The sequence below is a fragment of the Populus euphratica genome, unplaced genomic scaffold (assembly GCF_000495115.2).
Source record: "Populus euphratica unplaced genomic scaffold, PopEup_1.0 scaffold486.1, whole genome shotgun sequence".
NCBI classification, from domain to species: Eukaryota; Viridiplantae; Streptophyta; class Magnoliopsida; order Malpighiales; family Salicaceae; genus Populus; species Populus euphratica.
In genome coordinates, this window is record NW_011500362.1 from 136,807 (window position 1) to 158,526 (window position 21,720).

Consider the following 21,720-nt stretch of genomic DNA (forward strand, 5'->3'; position numbering starts at 1 on the left):
TTATGAAATCCATAGAATGTCGTTAAATCATGGTATCATTATGAAATCCATTGAAATCCATAGAATGTCGTTAAATCATGCCTGTACCTAAAGTTTAGTCAACATGTCTATATCGTTTCATACTCAATAGTTTAACCACTCACAATTAGAGGCTATTATTTAATATGATTACCCATAAAATAAACTATATAGTTTATTCCTATATTTACCCTCTTCTTCATGCAAGTTGATGTGATTCATGGGTATATAAATGCCCACATCTCCTACATTCATCATATTTATTTACTATATTTGTAACATATAACTTTAATGTTTTATTCCTCATATATACTCACTTACTTAAATATAAAAAGTCTTTTACACTACAAAAGAAACTTATTTTTGTATGATTTCATCGATTACCTGCTAAGATATTCATTAACAACGTTTAAAACCCAATAATAAGATATCAAAAGGCCTATAATAACCTAGTTTTAGATCCTCTACATTTTAAATTTTATTTTATTTAAAATTTTAATAAAAAAATAAAAAAAAATAAGAAAACTTTGAAATTTAAAAATATATTTTTATTAAGGCAACCATTTTTTTCCTCTTTAAAAACTGAGTTCGTTGAGTCAAAATAAATCAAACCATATAGATTGGGGTAACAAAAAAAAAGAGTTTTCAATTGTTTTGGGTTAAAACAGGGTCCATCGGGTTAAAACTGATTGAAATTTATTTTTGGTGTTTGAAATTTATTTTGTATAATCAAACTTAATTTTTTTCTAGTTCAAACTAGTTATTCAAATTCTGATTTGATGTTTTTTTACTTGTACATATTTTTTTTTTATTATTATTATATATATATATATATAATAATAATAATAAAACAAAATAATAATAATAGTAGTAATGCATAATTTTTTCAATAAAACAGACAAAGATTTTTCCTTCAAACAGCTATTATCTTTTGTCATGTCCCTTGTTATGTCTCTGCTTACGCTAGTTATAAAAGTCATTGCAAAGTCTCAAGAAGGGAGGGGGAGGAGAATGATGAGCATAATTGTTAAGAGCTGAAAGTATTGTACCTTTTACTACTCACTTAATTATTATTTTTTTACACCCTAGTAGAATATTATTTAAAAAAATTAAAAAATATCAAAAATATCTCAACCATTAGATCTAATATTAATTAGATCTAAACCATTGATTTGATTTGATCTAAATAGGGCTTATCATATTGGATTAAAACCCAAACACATCTCAGCCCTTAAAAAAATTTGTCATTTAATCTTAACCTACCACATTATTAGATTAATTATATCTCCATACATTTATCCACACTATAGCATAACTTGGAGCCTTTCTTTTCTCTCATCGATGTTCTCTTTCTCTCTTTAAATCTCACAACGTTTGCCACCTTATGACCTCCAGACCACCACAAAACGAATCCTCTTCTCCTCGTGACTAAACCCTTGGTGGTCCTCATTATCATTGGTGCTTTAATCACTAGAAAAAGCCAACAAAAACTTTGGTTTCTCAAGCTTTAAACACTTGATTCTCTCTCTTTGGTCGTTAGTGGTCAACACCACCACCACAATTGAAAATCTCTCACCAAGATCTGACAAGAAAATTTCACCCCCTTCAATAGTGGTTGCGCCTAAGATACATGCATCAATAAGGGCATTTCTATAATTTATAATGAAATCTAAGGTTGTTTTGGTTTTTTACCCTAGCTAGTGGCACTCATGTAATTTAAGGGACTTCTAAGAGTATTTTGTGTTATATATATGAAAAAAATAATTACACAGGTCAAACGCCCCTCTTTTTATTTAATTTAATAAAGTTAAAACAAAAAAATAAAAAACAAATAATTTTATGGCCAAGTTTTTTTAGTAATGTGTTTAAACATTAAAAAAATAAACAAATAAAAAAATCATTTTGTATGTTATAGCATTGTAATAAAAAAAAATTTTTGGCATTTAAAAATTTGTATTTATGTTGCATGTATTTTAAGTTTGATAACAAGTTTATCAAGCTCATTAAAGCTTAGCCCAAATAAAATAGTTTCCGAGCCTACATATATATATATATATATATATATATATATATCTTTTTAAATAAACAATTGTGAAAATTCACTAGAAGACAAGAGTTTTGAATAAAAGGGTACAAAGCTCATTTTTGTCATTCTTGTGGGTGTAATAACCATTGTAGAACTCAACCTAGGATTATTCGAGGTAAGTGGATTCATGATGAATATCAACCTTGGTATATACTAATACTAGAGTTAGAAATATTAACCCCAGTATTTATAAACACTATAACGAGAAATATTATAGACAAACCTTTGATAACATAACATAGTAACTCTTAGTAATTTAAGATAAAATCAACAATACAATCTACCTTAAGGATGATATTTTAGGGGTAATAATATCTTTTTTTCTAACAAAATTATTCTCTTATTAAGGAATCTCTAAAGATCAGATAGGATTTCTAGTGATCATAATACTAAATTGCAACTCCAAAAACAAGACATTTTCCCCCTAAAAAGCTAGACACCAAGAAACCTTATTCTTTTTACTCTTTTTCTTTAAAGGTCGTTGTGACGTCTACCAAGATCCAATAAAATGATGACTCCATTGGAAACTTTTGGACTAAACTTTGCTTTTATGTTTATAATAGCCATGTTTGTTATGTTAAGCTTTTTTATCATTTTTTTTTTACATCTTTGGCATTTATTTTCATTCATGTTATCATGCATATATTAAATATGGACTCGTGCCTTTACACACTATTTATTACACTTTAAATGCACATAAAATTAATTTTAGGATAAGTGAGGGAATAACAGCACCCCGATGACTTTAGTTTATATAAGACTCGTCAACCCATCCAACTCTCGTATGATTGTTTATTTAAAAGTTATTTGTATGCTAATTTAATATTATTCATGTTTTTTATCTTCATACTTATTATAAGTCTTATATTAGCCTTTCACAGATAATCATTGAGCATTCAAAAGAACATTGTGACTAAATAGTAATCTATTCTTTAATACCTAATAGTTAGAACTTACTCCTAAATTGTACCTTACATAAAATTCACTAAGACAAGCCTAACATATGATATCTTGATTTTAGATCCTGTGGGTGACATAATGAATGCTAATTAAAAAATTATTATTATTGAGCACGGGCTTGAATCCAAAACGATATAGTTGACAAAGAAAGATTGTCATATACTAGATGTTAGTTGGATACCACTACTTAGAAACATAAAATGTATGGTGAATTATGCAAACAAGATGTTCCAACTCTCAAAATACATAAAGGATAAGACATGATTTACTATAATATATGAAAGGGTTCTACACCTTTTAAAGGTTCCAATACAACCATTAGTTATAAAAGCCTTGATACACTTTTCGGATCCTAAGTACCATTACTTTACATTTGAGGATATGGATATGGTACTTTATTATTGAAGAGTATGGTATATTGACAGATTTTTCTAGGTATGTTCATAAGAAATATCATTAAATTGCCATTAAACTTTGATATTAACTCTACTTTTAACATGAAAAACCTTAATATTTATAAAATACAACCTATCCCTGATGCTTCTTTTGATACCCCTACCTCATTATCTATATTTTTGGCACAAAAGGAACATATTAATGTTACTTTGAATACAAAAGTTGTTTTTATTACGGATTGTGAACTTCAGCAAATCTTGATATATGGGCTCGACGACCAAATTCAGACTATACTTGAATTATTAGAGAGACATCATAACAGCTTGATCCTTATCTTTAAGAGTGTTATCGGAGTTGTCTTGACATATACTAGATGGGGTCGAGTTCATCCAACCCCTGGAGAATTGGTGGGGACACCGAACCCAAAATATTATTTATGCACACGTATAATTATAGACGATGGAGGATAGCCCAAACAATTTAGAGATTGGGCTTTAACTTATGTTTTTGTTTTTAATTTATATGAACTTTTAGTTGGGGCTTATTAATTTGACTTTATTTGTTGGGTTTGATTTAATTTTTATTGGGTATTTTATTTAGTAGGTCATAAACTCAATCGCTTGTTCTAGTTAGGGTTTTAGTATTAATACCCTACTTTTCTAAATGTTAAGGAGTTTTTAATGATTAATGAAAATATTACAAACTTTGCATATCTCCAATCTCCAATCCCCTTTCTTCTTCTTTTTTAGCTTCTTTCTTTCTTTCTCTAAAAGCCTATTTCTTGTCTTGCTTTAATTTTATTATTTATTATCCCGCATTAGTTTATTTCTCGGAAAATAATTTTTTATTGCCATTAGAAAAGTTTGTCAATAGAAAACATTTCTTGGTCAAAGAAAAATTTGACTTGATTTCCAGGATAAAATCACTTTTCAAACTTTTCTATGTTTGTGATTAGTACTTAAAAGTGCATATGTTAATAGAAAACATTTCCCGATCAAAGAAAAATTTGACTTGATTTCCAGGAAAGTGTTTTCTTTTTATTTTGGATGGAAAACACTTTTCTGAAAGTTATGAGAGATTTAAAAAAATCATATTATTTGCTGATTATATTTTTTTATAATATAACCAAATACTATAAAATATTTTTCAATTTATTTGTTATTATACTATAAAATATCTTAAAATAATTTATTTTTTTTAAAATTTATTTTTAAAAAATACTTTCCAGTATAAGCAATCCAAGAAGAAGGCTACCGGATCCTAACTTTCCAGTATAGGCAATCCAAGAAGAAGGCTACCGGATCCTACGTGTTATTTATTTATTTATGGTGATATTTTGACCCAAAACGATATTTTGGTCTGGTGGTACGATACGCTTTTCCATTTTATATTAAAAATTGTACCGCCAACCCCGACCCGATACATGCACACCGCTAATTCTAATACCTATCGTCCAGGCGATAAAAGAAAAAGAAGAACACGAAAAAATTCGTGTTCCTATATAATTTTGAGAGCCGAGTTCAAGTAATTTTGACCACACTGAATAGACACTCCATAAGTTCCCCCATCCTTTATCTACAGTCCTCACATTTTTATCTCACTCGCCTTTTCTTTTCTTTTCTTGTCTTGTCTTTCTCTCTGTTCTCCTTCTATGGTGTGGTTTCAGTGATCATGGCTGTGGAACTCATGATGGCTTACAGGAACAGTGGTTTTTTAGTAACTAAGATGGAAGAAAACGCAGTCGAAGAAGCGGCTTCAGGACTCGAAAGTGTTAACAAGCTAATTAGATTATTATCCCAACAGAATCCAGAAAATCTTCACCAGTCATCAACTCCAACCTCGAGAACTTTCATGGATGTTGAAATGGATTGCAAGGCTGTTCCAGATGTTGCCGCTCCTAAATTCAAGAAAGTCGCTTCCCTTCTGTCTCGTAACAGAACTGGCCATGCGCGCTTTAGAAGAGCCCCTGTGACTGCTCCTCCAGTTAACCAAAGACAAGAACAAGATTATCAAGTTCTTGAAGCTAATCAGGTTTATTATGCCACACCAATCCAGCAGATTCCACCTCCAGTTCATAACCAAAATCATTATCCTATTGTAGAGCCAAAGAACGGGGAGATTGAGAGGAAAGATTCGGCAACTACCATAAACTTCTCTTGTTCTTCAGCTGGGAACTCTTTTGTGTCTTCATTGACTGGTGATACTGATAGCAAACAGCCATCGTCTTCATCATCTTTTCATATCACAAATGTTTCTCGGGTTTCTTCAGCGGGGAAGCCACCTTTATCTACTTCTTCTTTGAAAAGAAAGTGTAGCTCTGAAAATTCGGATTCTGCTGGCAAGTGTGCCTCTTCTGGTCGTTGCCGTTGCTCCAAGAAAAGGTACAAATCATAACTCTCTTTCAAGATTCGGGTTCACGCCTAATTATCATGGATTTTGTACTTAGTAGTTGTGGATTTCTTGCATAGCAGAAAGATGAGATTGAAAAGAGTGGTGAGGGTTCCAGCAATCAGCTTGAAGATGTCTGATATTCCACCTGATGACTACTCATGGAGAAAGTATGGTCAAAAGCCCATTAAAGGATCTCCACATCCAAGGCATGCTTCTTTCTTTTTTGTATGGTTGTATTGAATTTTCAGTTTCTATGCATGAGTTTCCAAACAATAGACCATTGATTTCCTATGATTTACCCTAAAAAATCCGTGTGAATCAGTGTCTACATTAAAAATATAATTGAGTCAGACAATAGAGTTTAGATTCTTGGGCAGATACCAGGTGATACAAGTAATTTTTTCGTTTTCTTTTTTTAAAAAAACTGGGTTTCTGGAGATATAGTGCTGATAATATTTCGATTTGTTCCACAGAGGTTACTACAAGTGCAGTAGTGTGAGAGGATGTCCAGCTCGCAAGCATGTGGAGAGAGCTTTAGATGATCCATCAATTCTTGTAGTTACCTATGAAGGAGAGCACAGCCACACCATCTCTGTTGCAGAGACATCCAATCACATCCTAGAATCCTCTTAACCAGATCACCATCAACAAGAACGAAAAAGTTTAACAAACAGTACTTCTTCTAAACAACAGCGGTAGCGGCTAGGAGCTGTGGAATCAGATTATTAACTCAGCTTTTTCTCGAAAGAGATTAGAGGGTCAGTCCATTTGTTCATTTGCATGTAAACTATGGGATTCATGCTGCCTTCTTCCCCGCTCTAGCTAGAACAACTATGAACCCGTATGATGTTAGTTAGATTGGAAATCTAAAAGGGAAAGGACTAAAAGATGGTGGATTTGGTATTATATCTCAATCGATCTAAAAGAAAGCTAGGTATCTTTGAATTTTTTTTTTCCATGGCTTGCTTTAAGCTCTGGGTTCATGTTTTTGGTCGCCTACTTCTCACTTTTCTTGCATCAAGCTCGTAGTTTGATTAAATTAAAGAAAGAAAGAAAGAAAGAAAAAGGTGAAGAAAAGGACACAGTCAAACAGTAGCAAAATAAGTGGACGAACATGTCGTTTTTGGGACGGTTGACCACAAGAAAGAGGTCGGCAGATTTTAGTTGGGACGGCTAAAATGTCAGTGATTGATTCTGCGGTGTCATCGATATTTCTAGGAAAGATATTTTTTTTTTAAATTAATTTTTTTTTTTAAATTTTTTTGATGTTTGGATATAAAAATAAATTTTAAAAAAATAAAAAAATATTATTTTAATATATTTTCAAATAAAAAATTCTTTGTAATATTACCATGATTGAGTTGTTTTTTGTTTGCATAGCTATAGCCATGGTGAGAAAACTTTTGTACAATCAAAAAATGTAGTGCCGTTCTTATGACAAATGGATACAAAGTAAGAAACGTTTCGGTACTTATAATCACACCTTGACGATATCCGTACAAGAGCATGGGAGTTTGGTACTTGTAATCACAAAAGAAAAGTTTCATTCGTTTATTATTTAAAACATTTAAAAAAAAATATATTTCAAAAATATATTAAAATAAAATATATTTTATTTTTTTAAAATTTATTTTTAGTAGTAAAATATATATATATATATATATATATATAAAACTTTTAAATGTTACCAAATTCAAAGTAGGTGGTTGGTGGAATTGATGATTTTGTGGTCATGAACAAGGGCCCTACAATGCTTACTAATTTGTTCCTTGCTTTGCTTTGCCTTTGCTAAACGCCAACGTAGCAGTACTAAAGGGTCCCCTAAAGTAATTGATCATTATGCACGCACAAATGTTAGTTAGCCTAATAAGTTGAAAGCTAAAAGGCAATAAGATCCTGGGAGTGTCCCCGGCGAGAATCTCATGGCCCTATCCGGCCATCACCGGAAAGCGGGAACTTGGCCGTATTTACATCAGAAAGCAAAATCTTATTATAGTATAAAGATTTCAAAAGAAAAACATTAAGCAGATGATGTCCTGGCCTGGCCTTCTGCATGAGATAAAATATTCATCAAATTTTGTGTTATTTATTTAATTTGAATATGACACGAGGCAATATCTTCACTATTTTTAAAGTAATTGTTTTTATTATATTACTTTCTTTATTATTAACATTTTCTTAGATTTTGAAGAAATTCAATTTACATTCTGACAAAAACAAGTATATGGGGAATTTTTTATCGGGCTAAGATTATCATTCTAAAGGCGTATTTATATGGCTAGCTTGCCATCCATCTTCATCTAAATACCCGGAAGCTATTGTTTCAATATTTTCTTATTTATTAATTTAGATTAGAACTTGCAATCTAATTAAAATTTTATTAAATATAATTTTTTTATTGTATTTAAAAAGGTAAAGATATCCTTAAACATCACTGGTACGTTTAGAAGACAAGATTTTATTGTATACATAATTTATTCTGTATTCATTGGTTCTTGTTATTTCACTCAACAATCTTTTCTTAAGAAGAATATTTGAATTATCAATATAGACGGCATTATCCTCTCTTAATAATTAGGCCAAATTTGTATTGTTTCTGGTACAAAACTAAATAAAATTACACAATATGGCATATTATGAGTTAAGTTTTGGTTCAAACTTTTATTTATAAAAAATCTTCTAAAATAAAATGAGTCTGATAAATATATCAGATCCAAAGTATTTGGGCTTGGTTGACAATAAAGCTCAAGATAATATGGGTCTGGCGAACATGTTAGATCAAAATAACTTGGACATTACTAAATTTTAAGGCTATATATTATTTGATCATGTACAATCTTTTATAATGTAAGTATTAAAGATGTGATAAACTATCATATTTCTCCATCTAGAATAATTGTTCATATTAAGGTAATAATTTTTCTCTATTTTTAGGTGTATACAAGGTCTTTTAATAAATTTATTGTTTGATTAATGATATGTAAGAGATATTTACCTTCCATTAATGTCGTTGAAAGTAAAGAACTTTTCGGTCTTTGAATTATCAACGGAATGCATTATCCTCTCTTAGTAATTAGGCCAAATTTTTATTGTTTCTTTTTCAAAACTAAATACAATGACATAATATAGCATATGATGAGTTTATTTTTTTGTTAAAATTTTTATTTATAAAAAATCTTCTTGATTATAATGGGTTTAGTAATCATGTCAAACTCAAAGAATTTGGACTTGACGGTTAATCAAATCCAAGAAAACATGGGTCTGGTGAACATGCCAGACCCAAAGAACTTGGACTTGGCCGTTAGCCAACTTTAAGGTAACGTGGATTTGAAAAAACATGTCATGCCTAAAGAACTTAGATATTACCAAATTTTAAGGCTGTATGCTTGATCCTAATCGATCCTCTATAATATAAGTAATAAATATCTGATATGCCGTTATGCCTCTCCATCTAGAACAATTATTCATATTAAGGTAATAATTTACTATATTTATAAGTGTATACAAGGTCTTTTAAGGAACCTATTATAGTAACTATCTCATTAATGATATGTAAAATATATTTACCTCCCATTAATATCGTAAAAAATAGAGGATTTTTCAATCTTTTCTTTCTCTGAAAACAACAAGGTTCAAGGGGTATAAATACTCCTTGAACTATCTAAGTAAAATGTTTATAACTTTTAATCTCTTAAGATGAAAGATATATTGATTTCAAAGCATTAACCAACTTAAAACTCAATAAAAAATATCTTTGTTCCTTGAATTTAAGGCTCTTTTAAAATATTTATTGCCTTAAGTCATTTTATACATTTCCCATAAATATAATAAATTTATTATCGGAGAGTTTTTAAGTCCTCGATTGGGACTTTTTTACAAGTATTCAAACTTCTATTATTAACATAGAGTTCCTTATATTAAGAAGAAAAAATCTAAACACTTGAATATATTGATTAATCACTATCCTAAACACTAAATAATCTTTTAATTGCTTATCTTAGATTTTAAAGATATCATCAATGGCGCATCTATGGGAAATACTTGTAAAAAATGATATATAACTTTATTGTTTAGCTCTTCTTTCTTTATTATCGTTATTGGCATGTAATCAAGACACTCCAGGAATATGATGAGTTATTAATCTTCCTTTCATAATAGATATTCCAGCCCCTACATAGTCAATCCTTCAACAACTTATGAAATAAATACACAAGCAATGTTAAGACATCAACAAGCGAAAGAAAATTCACCTTTAAGACTTTTAGCATCTCATTAGTAAGTTGTTGCATCTCTCCACTCACCTTCATGACAAAAGGACCTACTTAGTGTCCGTAGATAATTACACTATCCAGAAGAATGTGGATAAAATGATCTAGTAAAAGGTCTTCAACCTCAGATGTCATCAAGTCATTTCGAGGATCATGTACACCCTCATGACATTGTGAAGTTCCCTTGACAAACAATTAGAATTGGTTTTTCTAGGCATCCATCTAGGCAGCGTAAAAAAGAGACTGTCCATCTATCACATCGTCCCACACTAGAGACATCAAGTTACCCTGAGCCTAATAAGCGTAAGAATGGCAAACAGCTCAAAGAAAAATTCATCAATGAGAATTTTTACACTATTTATCAAATCTTTTAAAGATGTTTATTGACTAAGTTTAGCCACTAGCTTCAGTGACATCTATGCCAAATTGGTTGAATATTTCAGTACAATTATTCCAGCAAAAAAAAAAATTCACTAAACTATTTGGAATCACCCTAGTGAAAGATGAATCTATAAGGACATACCTCAAAAGATCAACAAGAAAATGCTTAAGGTTGAAGACTTAATTGAACTTGTAGCTTCAAAAACCTTTATTAGTGAGGTGAGGTATAAAACCTTATGGAGAGATTTATATGCTCTACCAGATAAAAGATTACTATAGGTGAAGCATACTATAAAAAGCTATATTCAAGTATAGAAGACAAGTATACTATGTCACGATCCTCCTCGTGTTACCAAGGGCAAACAACCAGAAAGGTCCCCCAAATGAGGTTGCTCATCCAAGTAAGATCACTTTCCCAGAAAAAATAACAATCTCAAAAATAATCAAAAGAAACTGCTTAGGGAACGTTTGGGTTATCCTGAAGCATATACTTCTCCATTAAACACCTCTCCCACTAAAGTTTTTGAAGTCATCCATGATAAAGAGTATCTCAAATATCCTTTGTCAATGAAGTATCCTCTTAGCACATGTATATCTAAAAAGTATTGCCTTTTCACCAAGACAAGGGACATGATAAAAAATGAATGTTATATCTTAAAGAAATAAATAGAAAGATTGATCAATAAATGTTATCTTCATCAGTTTTTAAAGAAGGATCTTCATCCTGAACAAAATAAAGAAGAACTTGGTAAATCCGATATGGCTTTACTTGAAATCAATGTCATCTTAGAAGGAACCTCTGCTAGGAGGGATTCTAATAATGAAAATAGGAAATATAATAAAAAAAAGTCATCATTGCTGCTAGATCGTTGGTTCAAAGGCACGTGCCAATAGTCTTCACTCCTGAAGACAGAGAAGAAGTGACTTTTCCATATAAGAACGCTCTTGTTATTTCCATTATTATATCTAATTATAGAATATATCAATTACTAATAGATAATGGTAATGCAATTAACATCCTCTTCGTAAAAGTTATGGTCCAAATATGAATCCCCTCTTTAAAATTATCATTGGTAAAAACTCTCTTAATTGGTATTGAGGGTCCAAGTGTAAACCCTTGGATAAAATAATATCATCTTAATTTAGTAAAGTAAAATAAAATATAAAGGATGTGGAAAAATGATTAAATTTTACAAATTAATTGGATTAAAATAGACGTTATTTAATGAGAAGGGTGAAATTAAAAACAATAATAAAGGAGTAAGGAGTTAGTAAAGAGAAAGAGAAGTACTGGGGTAAATGGATTAATATAAAGAATGGTGGGGTCAATGTGAAAATAAAAGTAAATATGAGGGGGCAAGATGCAAATAAAAAAATAACATGATTATAAATAACAAGAAATCTCTAGAAATTCCTAAAGTAATAGCTGGTCAAGGAGAGGAAGAAAAAGGTCAAAAAATAATCTCATTATTTACCTCAAAACAACTTTTAATAAGTTAAAAAATAGAAAATTAAACAAAAAAAAACTTAAAATACCATGTTATAAAAGGAAAAACCACCTTTAATGAACTTTGTTTTTTCAAAGACAACTAGCTTATTGACATAAATGTGGTCCTTTCGTTACTTGAATGTGATTGGTCAAACTATTTTTCTTTACTCTCCCTTCTTCGGTGATTTATTCTTCCATCTTTTAATATTCAGCGATTAAAACAAGAGGAAAATAACTTTGTAGGACCAAAATATAAAAAGCTAAAACTATAAGGACTAACAAAATAAAAACTAGAAAAAATTACTAATGAAATTCAACCTTTGAAAAAATTAGATTAATTAAGATTTTCTCATGAAACATAAAATAAAGTTTTTGGATGAAAATATAAATACCTAAAACTATAGAGACCAAAATAAAAAAATCAAAATATTACAAATCAATTGAACTTTCTTTTAAAATTGATGGATCAAATTGTAGACAAAGTTCATGATCAAAATAGATATTTCAATGAAAGAAAATGAATTAATTTTTTATGAAAAAAATATATTTTGTTAGAAGAATTATTATTTTTTATTTATGTATTTTTTAATGAAATATATTTTTTTATTAACAATATATTTTTTTAAACAAAAGATGGTGAAAACTAAATTAAAGGTTTGTTAAAATTCTCAATCAAGAAAAACATATCTTATCAATCTACAATTCATTTCTTGATTAGTGCATTTTTTTATTTCAATCAAAACAATTTTTTTTTTAAATTAGAAGCACTATTTTTTTAAATAAAAACTAATAATGACTCAAAAACAAAAATTTAATAAAAATATTAAAATAATATATCATTATTGTTTATTGGATTGAAGGGGAAAAATTAGATAATGAAGTAAAATCATGTTAAAAATGTATTAAAAATAAAATAAAAAAATTTATTTTTATTGAATATTCATGAACACATTTTTAATTTCTTTTGCATACAATAATTAGAATATAAATTGTTAAAATTCTTATAAAAAACTATAATATTATTTAAAAACCATGATAAAATTGAATAATAATTTAAATATCATATTTAGTATTTTATTTATAATGCATTGCAATTACAATCTAAAAAAGAGATTGACAAAGAAAAGACTAGATACCTAGGCTAAAATATTAGGCCCGCATGCTTGGCCTAACAAATAAAAAGCTTGATGTGTGAGGGTTTGCAAAGCCATAATCACGTCCTGATATATATATATATATATATGTATGAACTATGATAAAATTAAATAATAATTTAACAGAAAGAAGCTAGATGCTTGGGTTAAGAGATTAGACCCATATACTGGCCTAATCAATAAAAAAAATAAAAAAAAAAGCTTGATGTGCGTGGGCTCGCGCGTCTATCCCTATATATATATATATATAGACACACACAACGAGTTGACTAAACAGTAAGGTAAACATATGAAAGATGACTATAAAGTTGGGTTTTAAATTTTAATATCTAAAAATTTATTTTCAATGTATTTTCTCATGAAAATGACTGATAAACAACCTAAGATCTACAGAGAAAGGAGAGGAAGTGCATATGGTGGAAAAGTAAAAGATCATTTTATTTTAGATGTATTGTATAATTGTATAATAAATGCATATAAATAGAATAGTAAAAGACCGTTATGTTTTAGATGTATGGTGTAATAAGCATCGCTATACTGTAAAAGTAAACGCCAGCATGATAATTTTTTCTTTTTTTAAAAAAAATAAGATTTTGGAGTGTTTTTCTTATGGTTTGGATGATGCAAGAAATCGTTTAATTTTTATTTATTTTTTAAATCAAGAAGAAAGGCATTTGAAAAAACGCTTCGAAGACATTATTACCAAACAAACAACTATACATGACTTGTTGTGCTTGCCATTCATGTCGTGACTGCCTCCGCAGAAGAAGACAGTTTTTTGTGGTTTCGGAACGGCGAGCACGCATGTGCAATAAATGATCAATTTCCCACAGAACTTCATCATCTGAACTATTTATATGTTTCTGGGTTGAGCATTGTGCTGCCATGGCATCGAACAAAGAGAAACAACACAAAATTGACAACTGAGACTTTCAATTCCGTGAAATTACAACTTACATAGCCAAAAAGAATTATTTTTTACACTCCCCAGCCAAAGAAAAGAGAAAAGGGAAAAACAAAAGGAGGGTCTAAGAATTTCAAATGATCATAAATAAACCACATTTTATACCTTGTTTATACCACCACTGACCCATTGGGAAGACCCTTATCATGATCAAGAGGATACTAGAAACAATTAGGGTGAAGAAGCTGATGTATGGTTGCGACAGAACTGGAAGCTATTCTCATCCATTTTCTCTACCACAAAATGAGCAAGCATGTCATTAGACTCCACCAGGTTCTCTCTGCACAAGAACTCATCACCGTAAATTCTCTCCACATTTCTGTAGTAATCATGCACGAATATGTGAGTCTTAGCATTGCTAGCCTTCTTGCTCCTAGCTAGAACACCCGATGTGAAGATTGGTGTCATCCTCCCCGGCCCCTCTGGTCCATCCCCTCTTGGCCCGTCGATCAATATCACATCCCAGTCAACCTCGTAAACATGATTAGGCAAGTCATTAATCCCAAGCTTACACTCTGAGAAGAGTAAATTCTGCACTGGCCTGCATTCATTTTTTATTTGCTCCTTGGTGGAGGCAATAAGCTCTCTCATTTCTTTCATCTTGGTTGTGTATTGGACATCAAAGACATCAATTTCAGGATGCAACTCTTCATAATAAGCTGCGTAGTAGCGGTTTTCTTCGATGAAAACGGTGCGGCCATTGTGGTTAAGAGCTTTCCAAAGAGGTGTCTCGTGTGTTAGACCAAAAACAAGAAAATTACAAGGAGACGAACACTTTCTAAGCACATCAGATATTGGCTTGATTTCGGCATGGGACATATGGAAACTGTCATTGGATCTCGAGGCATAGTGGAGGAGAGTATTGATGACTGTTGTTGGCAATGGAGCATTATTGCCAAAGGTGGAGCTAGAAGCGGAGCCAGTGGCCATGGTGGTGGTGATGGTTTTTATAGGTAAAGTCTCTCTCGTGTAGATTAGTGTAAGAAGGAAAGCGATGGTGAAGAATGATACAAAGGCAAGGAGCCATAATCGATTGGAGCCTCCTTGTTTCTGGATGTAAGGATGAAGAAGGATCAGCTTTGTGTTGTTATTGTTATTGTTCTTCATTTTTTGAGTGAGAGGGAGAGAAAGAGAGAGAGAAGTGTAAGCGTGAAATCTCTGATCTGGCTGTGCTGTGGTGGTCAAGATCTTGAATCTTGATGGAAATGAGAAAAGAGATAATGATTTTAAAGATGGGGTTAGCTAGCTCAAGGCAGCAAATCAATGTTTGAAGCAACAGGAGATGGAGCTCAGCCAAGTACGAACAATGACATGTTAATCACACTTCAAATGAACCTAATGCTACCACTGAAGAGAAATAATGACCTCATATTTGGGAGCTGATACTTGCACTAATTTATTTTATTTAAAAAATGCAATTACGATTGGCCAAACGACTCCTCTTTTTTTTTTCTTTTTTTTTTTTAAGGTCATGGGGAAAAGAACAGGGAGATCCGTCCACATTTGATGTGCAACAGGAGCAAGATGCAAAGTGGTTGGGCTGGAGCTAGCCGGAGCTGGTGTGTCTCCAGCGACCCCATAACTAATTACAAGTCAGAAGTCGCTTTTCCTTCTTCATCTTAGTTTTAGTTCTCAAGCAACCTCTTATTATACCCTATCATTTCTTAAAATGGTAGTTACCTTATGAGAGAGACCATTTACCTGCAAAAGATTCCTGTCCAAAAGCAACCGTTGGATTATATATGCCACATCCCACCTCCTGTAGTTGCTGATTAGTTGAAGTAAATGTCTACACGGGAGACTTTTTTTTTTTTTTAATTAATATGGACATTTATATTAGTTTACATGTATTTTAATTAATTTTACAAGTTATAAAATTAATAATTATATAAATTTTTAGTAATTTTAAGATTTGTATAATTTTTTAAAAATAAATTTAAAACCTGGTGAGTTAGACCTTAATCAGTAACGAGAGAGTAGTGCAGCGGGAAGACAGAGGAGCTCCTTAAGTAGCCACGGTGTTTTACTGATCTTGCCTTGTGTTCAAAACCTTTGACATGAGACATCGTCTTCCTAGTTACCCGCCAGCCCATGTTATTCCAGCTTAAGGCTCAATTATATTGTTCTCCTTCTCAAAAATAAAAATAAAAAAGGACTAAAACAAACGGAATTCTCGGTTGGTAAGAGGCTAAACAATTACTTAAGAGATTCCAATATTTTTAATCTTAATGATTGGTATGGTGATTAAGGAAGTATGTTTTTTTTTTAGACAGCACTCAAAATAATTTATTAAGTTTTTTTTTAATATACTTAATTTACATGAGAGATGAATTTTTACTGTAATTTAAGAGTCTTTGAAAATATAATTATGATTACTTTTTAAAATATTTTTCATATTCAAACACATTAAAATAATATATTTTTTATTTTAAAAAAATTATTTTTAAAATTAGCATAACAAAACAATTTAAAACAAAAAAAATTAAATTTTAGCACAAAAAATTTGAATGTTTTCAAACGCTGCCTAAAAACTGTCTCAAGAGGATCCCTATCATCTTGAATATATATATATATATATATATATATATATATATATATATATATATTTGGTATATTTATTTTTTTATATTTAGTTGATTTATAACCTTTTTTTTTATCTTTATTCTCTTATTTCTTTTTTTTTTTTTGAGAAAAACTGTTATTTTATACTCTTACTCTTAGAATAATTGTTTGGGAAAATGTTTAAGAAAACGAGCATAAAAAGAAAAGGCAAAGAGGGCAAGTGTTTGTGACTTGTAAGTGCAATCGTAGGCTTGGAAAGACGGTGCAGTTGAGATCTGCTATGCAAAAAGACGCCATCTTTAAATTAGTTGTAAATCAGCCATTATTCTAATTGTCGTAGTTTCGGAAAATATTCATTTTATCACTATATTTTAAATTAGTTGAGGACTCTATCACTTTCAACAATTTTATATTCTTTTGATAAATAGAAAAAGAATAAGAAAAGAACTAGGTAAGATGGAAGTATTTTATCAGAAAATAATGCATTAATTTATTGAAACAACAAAACTAGTAAATTAAGCATGGTCAACACATGTGAAAAGACTATTTAGTTACCTTTTAAATTATATGGATTATATAATTTTTAAAAATAAACAATAATTAACTCATATTAGTATTCTCTCTTTCATACACAAACACACATATATTATTCTCTATATATATACATTTGATTGGTATGGATATCCTAAACAAATGATTAATGACTAAGTAAAAACCAACTTAAACCAATTTTTGAACTAGTTAAAATTTCTTGAACTGTTTATCTTGACTAATTATACTATAAAAATATTATTAATTATAAATTTTAAAAAATACTTTGGTTTGCTTTTTTTTTTTAAATCAATGTTTTTTTAATTTTATTTTTTAGTATTAGATTTTTTTCTATTTAGTTAACATATTCTGATGACATGAAATCTTTATTCTCTTTTTTTTTTTTTTGAGAAAAACTGTTATTTTATACTCTTACTCTTAGAATAATTGTTTGGGAAAATGTTTAAGAAAACGAGCATAAAAAGAAAAGGCAAAGAGGGCAAGTGTTTGTGACTTGTAAGTGCAATCGTAGGCTTGGAAAGACGGTGCAGTTGAGATCTGCTATGCAAAAAGACGCCATCTTTAAATTAGTTGTAAATCAGCCATTATTCTAATTGTCGTAGTTTCGGAAAATATTCATTTTATCACTATATTTTAAATTAGTTGAGGACTCAATCACTTTCAACAATTTTATATTCTTTTGATAAATAGAAAAAGAATAAGAAAAGAACTAGGTAAGATGGAAGTATTTTATCAGAAAATAATGCATTAATTTATTGAAACAACAAAACTAGTAAATTAAGCATGGTCAACACATGTGAAAAGACTATTTAGTTACCTTTTAAATTATATGGATTATATAATTTTTAAAAATAAACAATAATTAACTCATATTAGTATTCTCTCTTTCATATACAAACACACACATGTTATTCTCTATATAGACATCTTATTTGATTGGTATGGATATCCTAAACAAATGACTAATGACTAAGTAAAAACCAACTTGAACCAATTTTTGAACTAGTTAAAATTTTTTTAACTGTTTATCTTAACTAATTGTACTATAAAAATATTATTAACTATAAATTAAAAAAAAATACTTTGGTTTGCTTTTTTTTTAAATAAATGTTTTTTTAATTTTACTTTTTAGTATTAATTTTTTTTTTATTTAGTTAACATATTCTGATGACATGAATTTCAGGTTTGACGAGTTAATGTGATTGACTCAAATTTTTTTATTAGTTATTTTTTTAATTTTATTATTTAATATTAATTTGATTGAGAATTAAATTTTATAATTTGTTTTATTTACTTTTCATTAGGTTATTTTAGTTTTATAACCTAAGAATAATGTTTAACGGGTTAACTCAAGTTGACACGGGTTGTTTTTTTAATTTTTTAATTGACTTTTTATTTTATCTTTCACCATTGAATTTGTTAAAAATTAAACTTTATAATTTATTTTTTATGAAAATCTTAGTTTCATAATCAAGATCACAAGTTAATCTTAGTTTTATAATCAATATCACAAGTTTTAGAATTTTAAACCTATTTAAATCAAATTATTTTTTATTTTTTCTAAAAAATTATATCAGTCTCATAAAAATTTAAAACATATTTTAAAACAAATGACTAATTTTAGCTTCATGATATTTTTGTTTGGCCAGGATGACAACCTTTGATCAGTGCCATTGGTATCATTGAAACCTTTCATTGTTTTACCTCAGCTCTTTAGAAACATCTTTTTATGTGCGGATGGTCAATTCTATTTTTTTTATTTTAAAAAAAGCATTTTACAAATGGTTATCTTGACAAATTGTCCACTTAATATGTTCTTTCTTGCTTATTACAAATTTTAGCATATCCCTCCCTTTAATGCGATACAATGCCCTTATTAATATTGAAATTTGTTGTCATTCAACATTTACAAAGTATCCTTTCGAAGTATGTTAGTAAAGGTGTTGATAGATGTCGAATATCTACGCAAAAAGAAAACCGAGATGAAATTCAGACATATCTTAACTGTCAATTTATATGTCCCTATGAAGCTGTTTGGAGGCTCTTACAATTCCCTGTTCATTACAAAAACACAAGCTATTGATCGTCTTCAAGTTCATCTTCCACTTCATCAATATATTGTATTTCCAAGTCACCAGCCTCTGTCACCAGCTCTTAAAAGTCCTAGACTTGATAGAACAATGCTCACTAGATGGTTCCAAATGAATATTGATGATCCATCTACACATGATCTTTATTACTCACAGTTTCCTAATAGATACGTTTGGGATGTAAATACAAAAAACAAGGTCTCGAAGGAAAAAAAAAAGCTTCAATTTCATCTTGCTGCCGGGGAGCTATATTTTCTTAGAATGCTTTTGAACCGTGTTAAAAGGGCAACAAGGTTTAAAGACCTTAGAAAAGTTTCAGGAATTATCTATCCATCGTCTTAGATGATGATAAAGAATGGATTAATGCTTTTTATGAAGCCATTGCGACTGCTACATCCCTATAAATAAGATAATTTTTTGTCAGTATCATCCTTTTATATCAAATTGATGATCCAATGTCTTTGTTCTCCCAATTTTAGCATTCAATGCATGATGACATTATTATTTATATTTTTTTAGATTAACGTGGGTGTCCGGGCTAGTTTGCGCGCATCACGACTAATCTCACGGGCCCTGAAGTTAACGACCATGTAAGCCTCCAGTGGCCATCATATGAGCAACCAAAGACTCGAACCTGAGACCACAGAGAGAGCAAACTCCTTGATCCCAAGTCCTTACCACTTGACCACATCTAGATAGTTCATTATTATCTATATTAGATCTTCCTTGTGAATGCCAAATTTTCGATTATCTGATGATGAACTTTGGAATTATGTCCTATATAACCTTGAACAACTTTTTAATGTTGTTGCCTCAACTCTTGAAGATCATAAATTGCTGTTTTATTAAGGGTTATACCTAAGAAAGGGCTCAAAATAGTTTCAGATGATCATGATGAGAATCTTATTATATTTGCAAATAACAATATTGTTTACAAAGAAGATGTTATTGATGTCTAGGTTAAGAGTTGATCTTCTCACTAGTACGTTAGTTAATTTCAGCAATTATTATTTCGTGGACACCTCTCAGTAATTGATGCTTTCTAACATCATAATCCAACTCTACTTTTAAACCTAAAACTTCAATTGTCATTTTCTTTTATATTATCATTGTTAGCTTCCTTATAAAGATTAGTCTTCCATTTATATATATATATATGCCCTGCAAGTCTTCCCGGTTAGCTTTCTAATAATTGTTTTTGAATGTTACTTTAGCAGATCTTACGGTGATCCGCATTCAAGACATTAAAAAATATATTTGTAATAAGCTCGAGCTTGTCGCATTTTGGGTAAAAGGACGGCAGGCCAAGCAGCTTTAATTGCCTATTTGCCGAATCTCGAGTAAACTTCTTTAATCATTCCTCTATTTTTTTCCCCCTCCCTTTAATTAACGCATTGATCTTGCTTTAATTTTGTCTATATCATCTCCAAATATGCTTTCTATCCTAAATGCACCTTTTTTCACATGCTCCATCTCTCAATTTTCTCTTAATTCTCATTTAATATATAGTTCTTCACATACTATAAGCTTTATCTAATATCAAAAGCTTGATTTTAACATTGAATGTATCTCAAAAAGTCATGGCTGCATTTTCTCTGGTCATTGTGCCAATTGATGATCAATCATCACAGAAAAACAATTAATTTATATTTGGTATGCTACAATTATGGGTGTCTCCCTCTTTATCATTACAAAACAATTTTAAATGTAATATATATAACTTCAATCTTTGTTCTCCTTTCTGCCCTTCTTTACAGCTCAGGCTTTCATTACTATTTGGTTGCATCTACATGTGCATTGCTACTACTTCTCACTATGTATTGACTTGAAATAAAAGGCATAAATTCAGAGTTTTATTCTCCTTTTTCCCCCTCCATCCATTGTCCCGATCTATTAACTAAACCTACATTCAGAGCTCATGTTCTTGCAAGTATCGTTTTATGTTGTCTAGTTTAATGATTAAAAAGGTCATGGAAGAGGAAAAGGTGTAGTAGTGCACGGATATACGGCCATGTAACAATAATTTAGAGTTTCATTCTTTTTCTCTCTCCGTCAGTTGATACCGATTACTACCATCACAATTAATGATGCCAGTATTAATGAATTGTTTTTACGAGAAGAGTTTGATGAAGGTTTTATTTTTTTTTTAAACTTGTTTCAGATGATAAATTTGAATCTAAACCTAAAAGAATTTTTTATTTTAAGTTGATTATAAATTTTAGAGTAAGTTTTTAAATTATTAAAAGTAACAAATATATTTTATAAGATGTTTTTTTATAAGTCAAAATAAGGTTGAGAATGATTTTTTTTAGTCTGAAACAAATTAATTTAATTTTCAGCAACAAGATATCATTAGAATTTAGACAAGGTAAACAACATCACCTGCTAATTTTTAAAAGAATTAAAGAA

The 21,720-nt window shown here is 29.9% G+C and overlaps 2 protein-coding genes across 3 annotated transcripts; one reads left to right on the forward strand and one right to left on the reverse strand.

Annotated features, from left to right (window-relative positions):
- The first annotated feature begins 4,848 nt into the window (after positions 1-4,848).
- LOC105114067 (probable WRKY transcription factor 7) lies at positions 4,849-6,805 on the forward strand. Of its 2 annotated transcripts, none has more exons than XM_011010480.1 (3): positions 4,849-5,841; positions 5,929-6,057; positions 6,325-6,805. In XM_011010480.1, exons 1-3 carry the CDS (start codon positions 5,132-5,134, stop codon positions 6,482-6,484), a joined length of 999 nt encoding a protein of 332 aa, XP_011008782.1. In that variant the 5' UTR covers positions 4,849-5,131; the 3' UTR covers positions 6,485-6,805. The 2 variants fall into 2 exon arrangements, with proteins under 2 accessions (XP_011008782.1, XP_011008783.1); XM_011010481.1 differs by having other exon boundaries at positions 4,852-5,841; positions 5,932-6,057.
- A 7,216-nt stretch (positions 6,806-14,021) lies between these two features.
- Positions 14,022-15,546, reverse strand: LOC105114068 (protein IRX15-LIKE-like). The gene has a single exon (XM_011010482.1). It carries the CDS (start codon positions 15,212-15,214, stop codon positions 14,279-14,281), a length of 936 nt encoding a protein of 311 aa, XP_011008784.1. The 5' UTR covers positions 15,215-15,546; the 3' UTR covers positions 14,022-14,278.
- Positions 15,547-21,720: the final 6,174 nt, after the last annotated feature.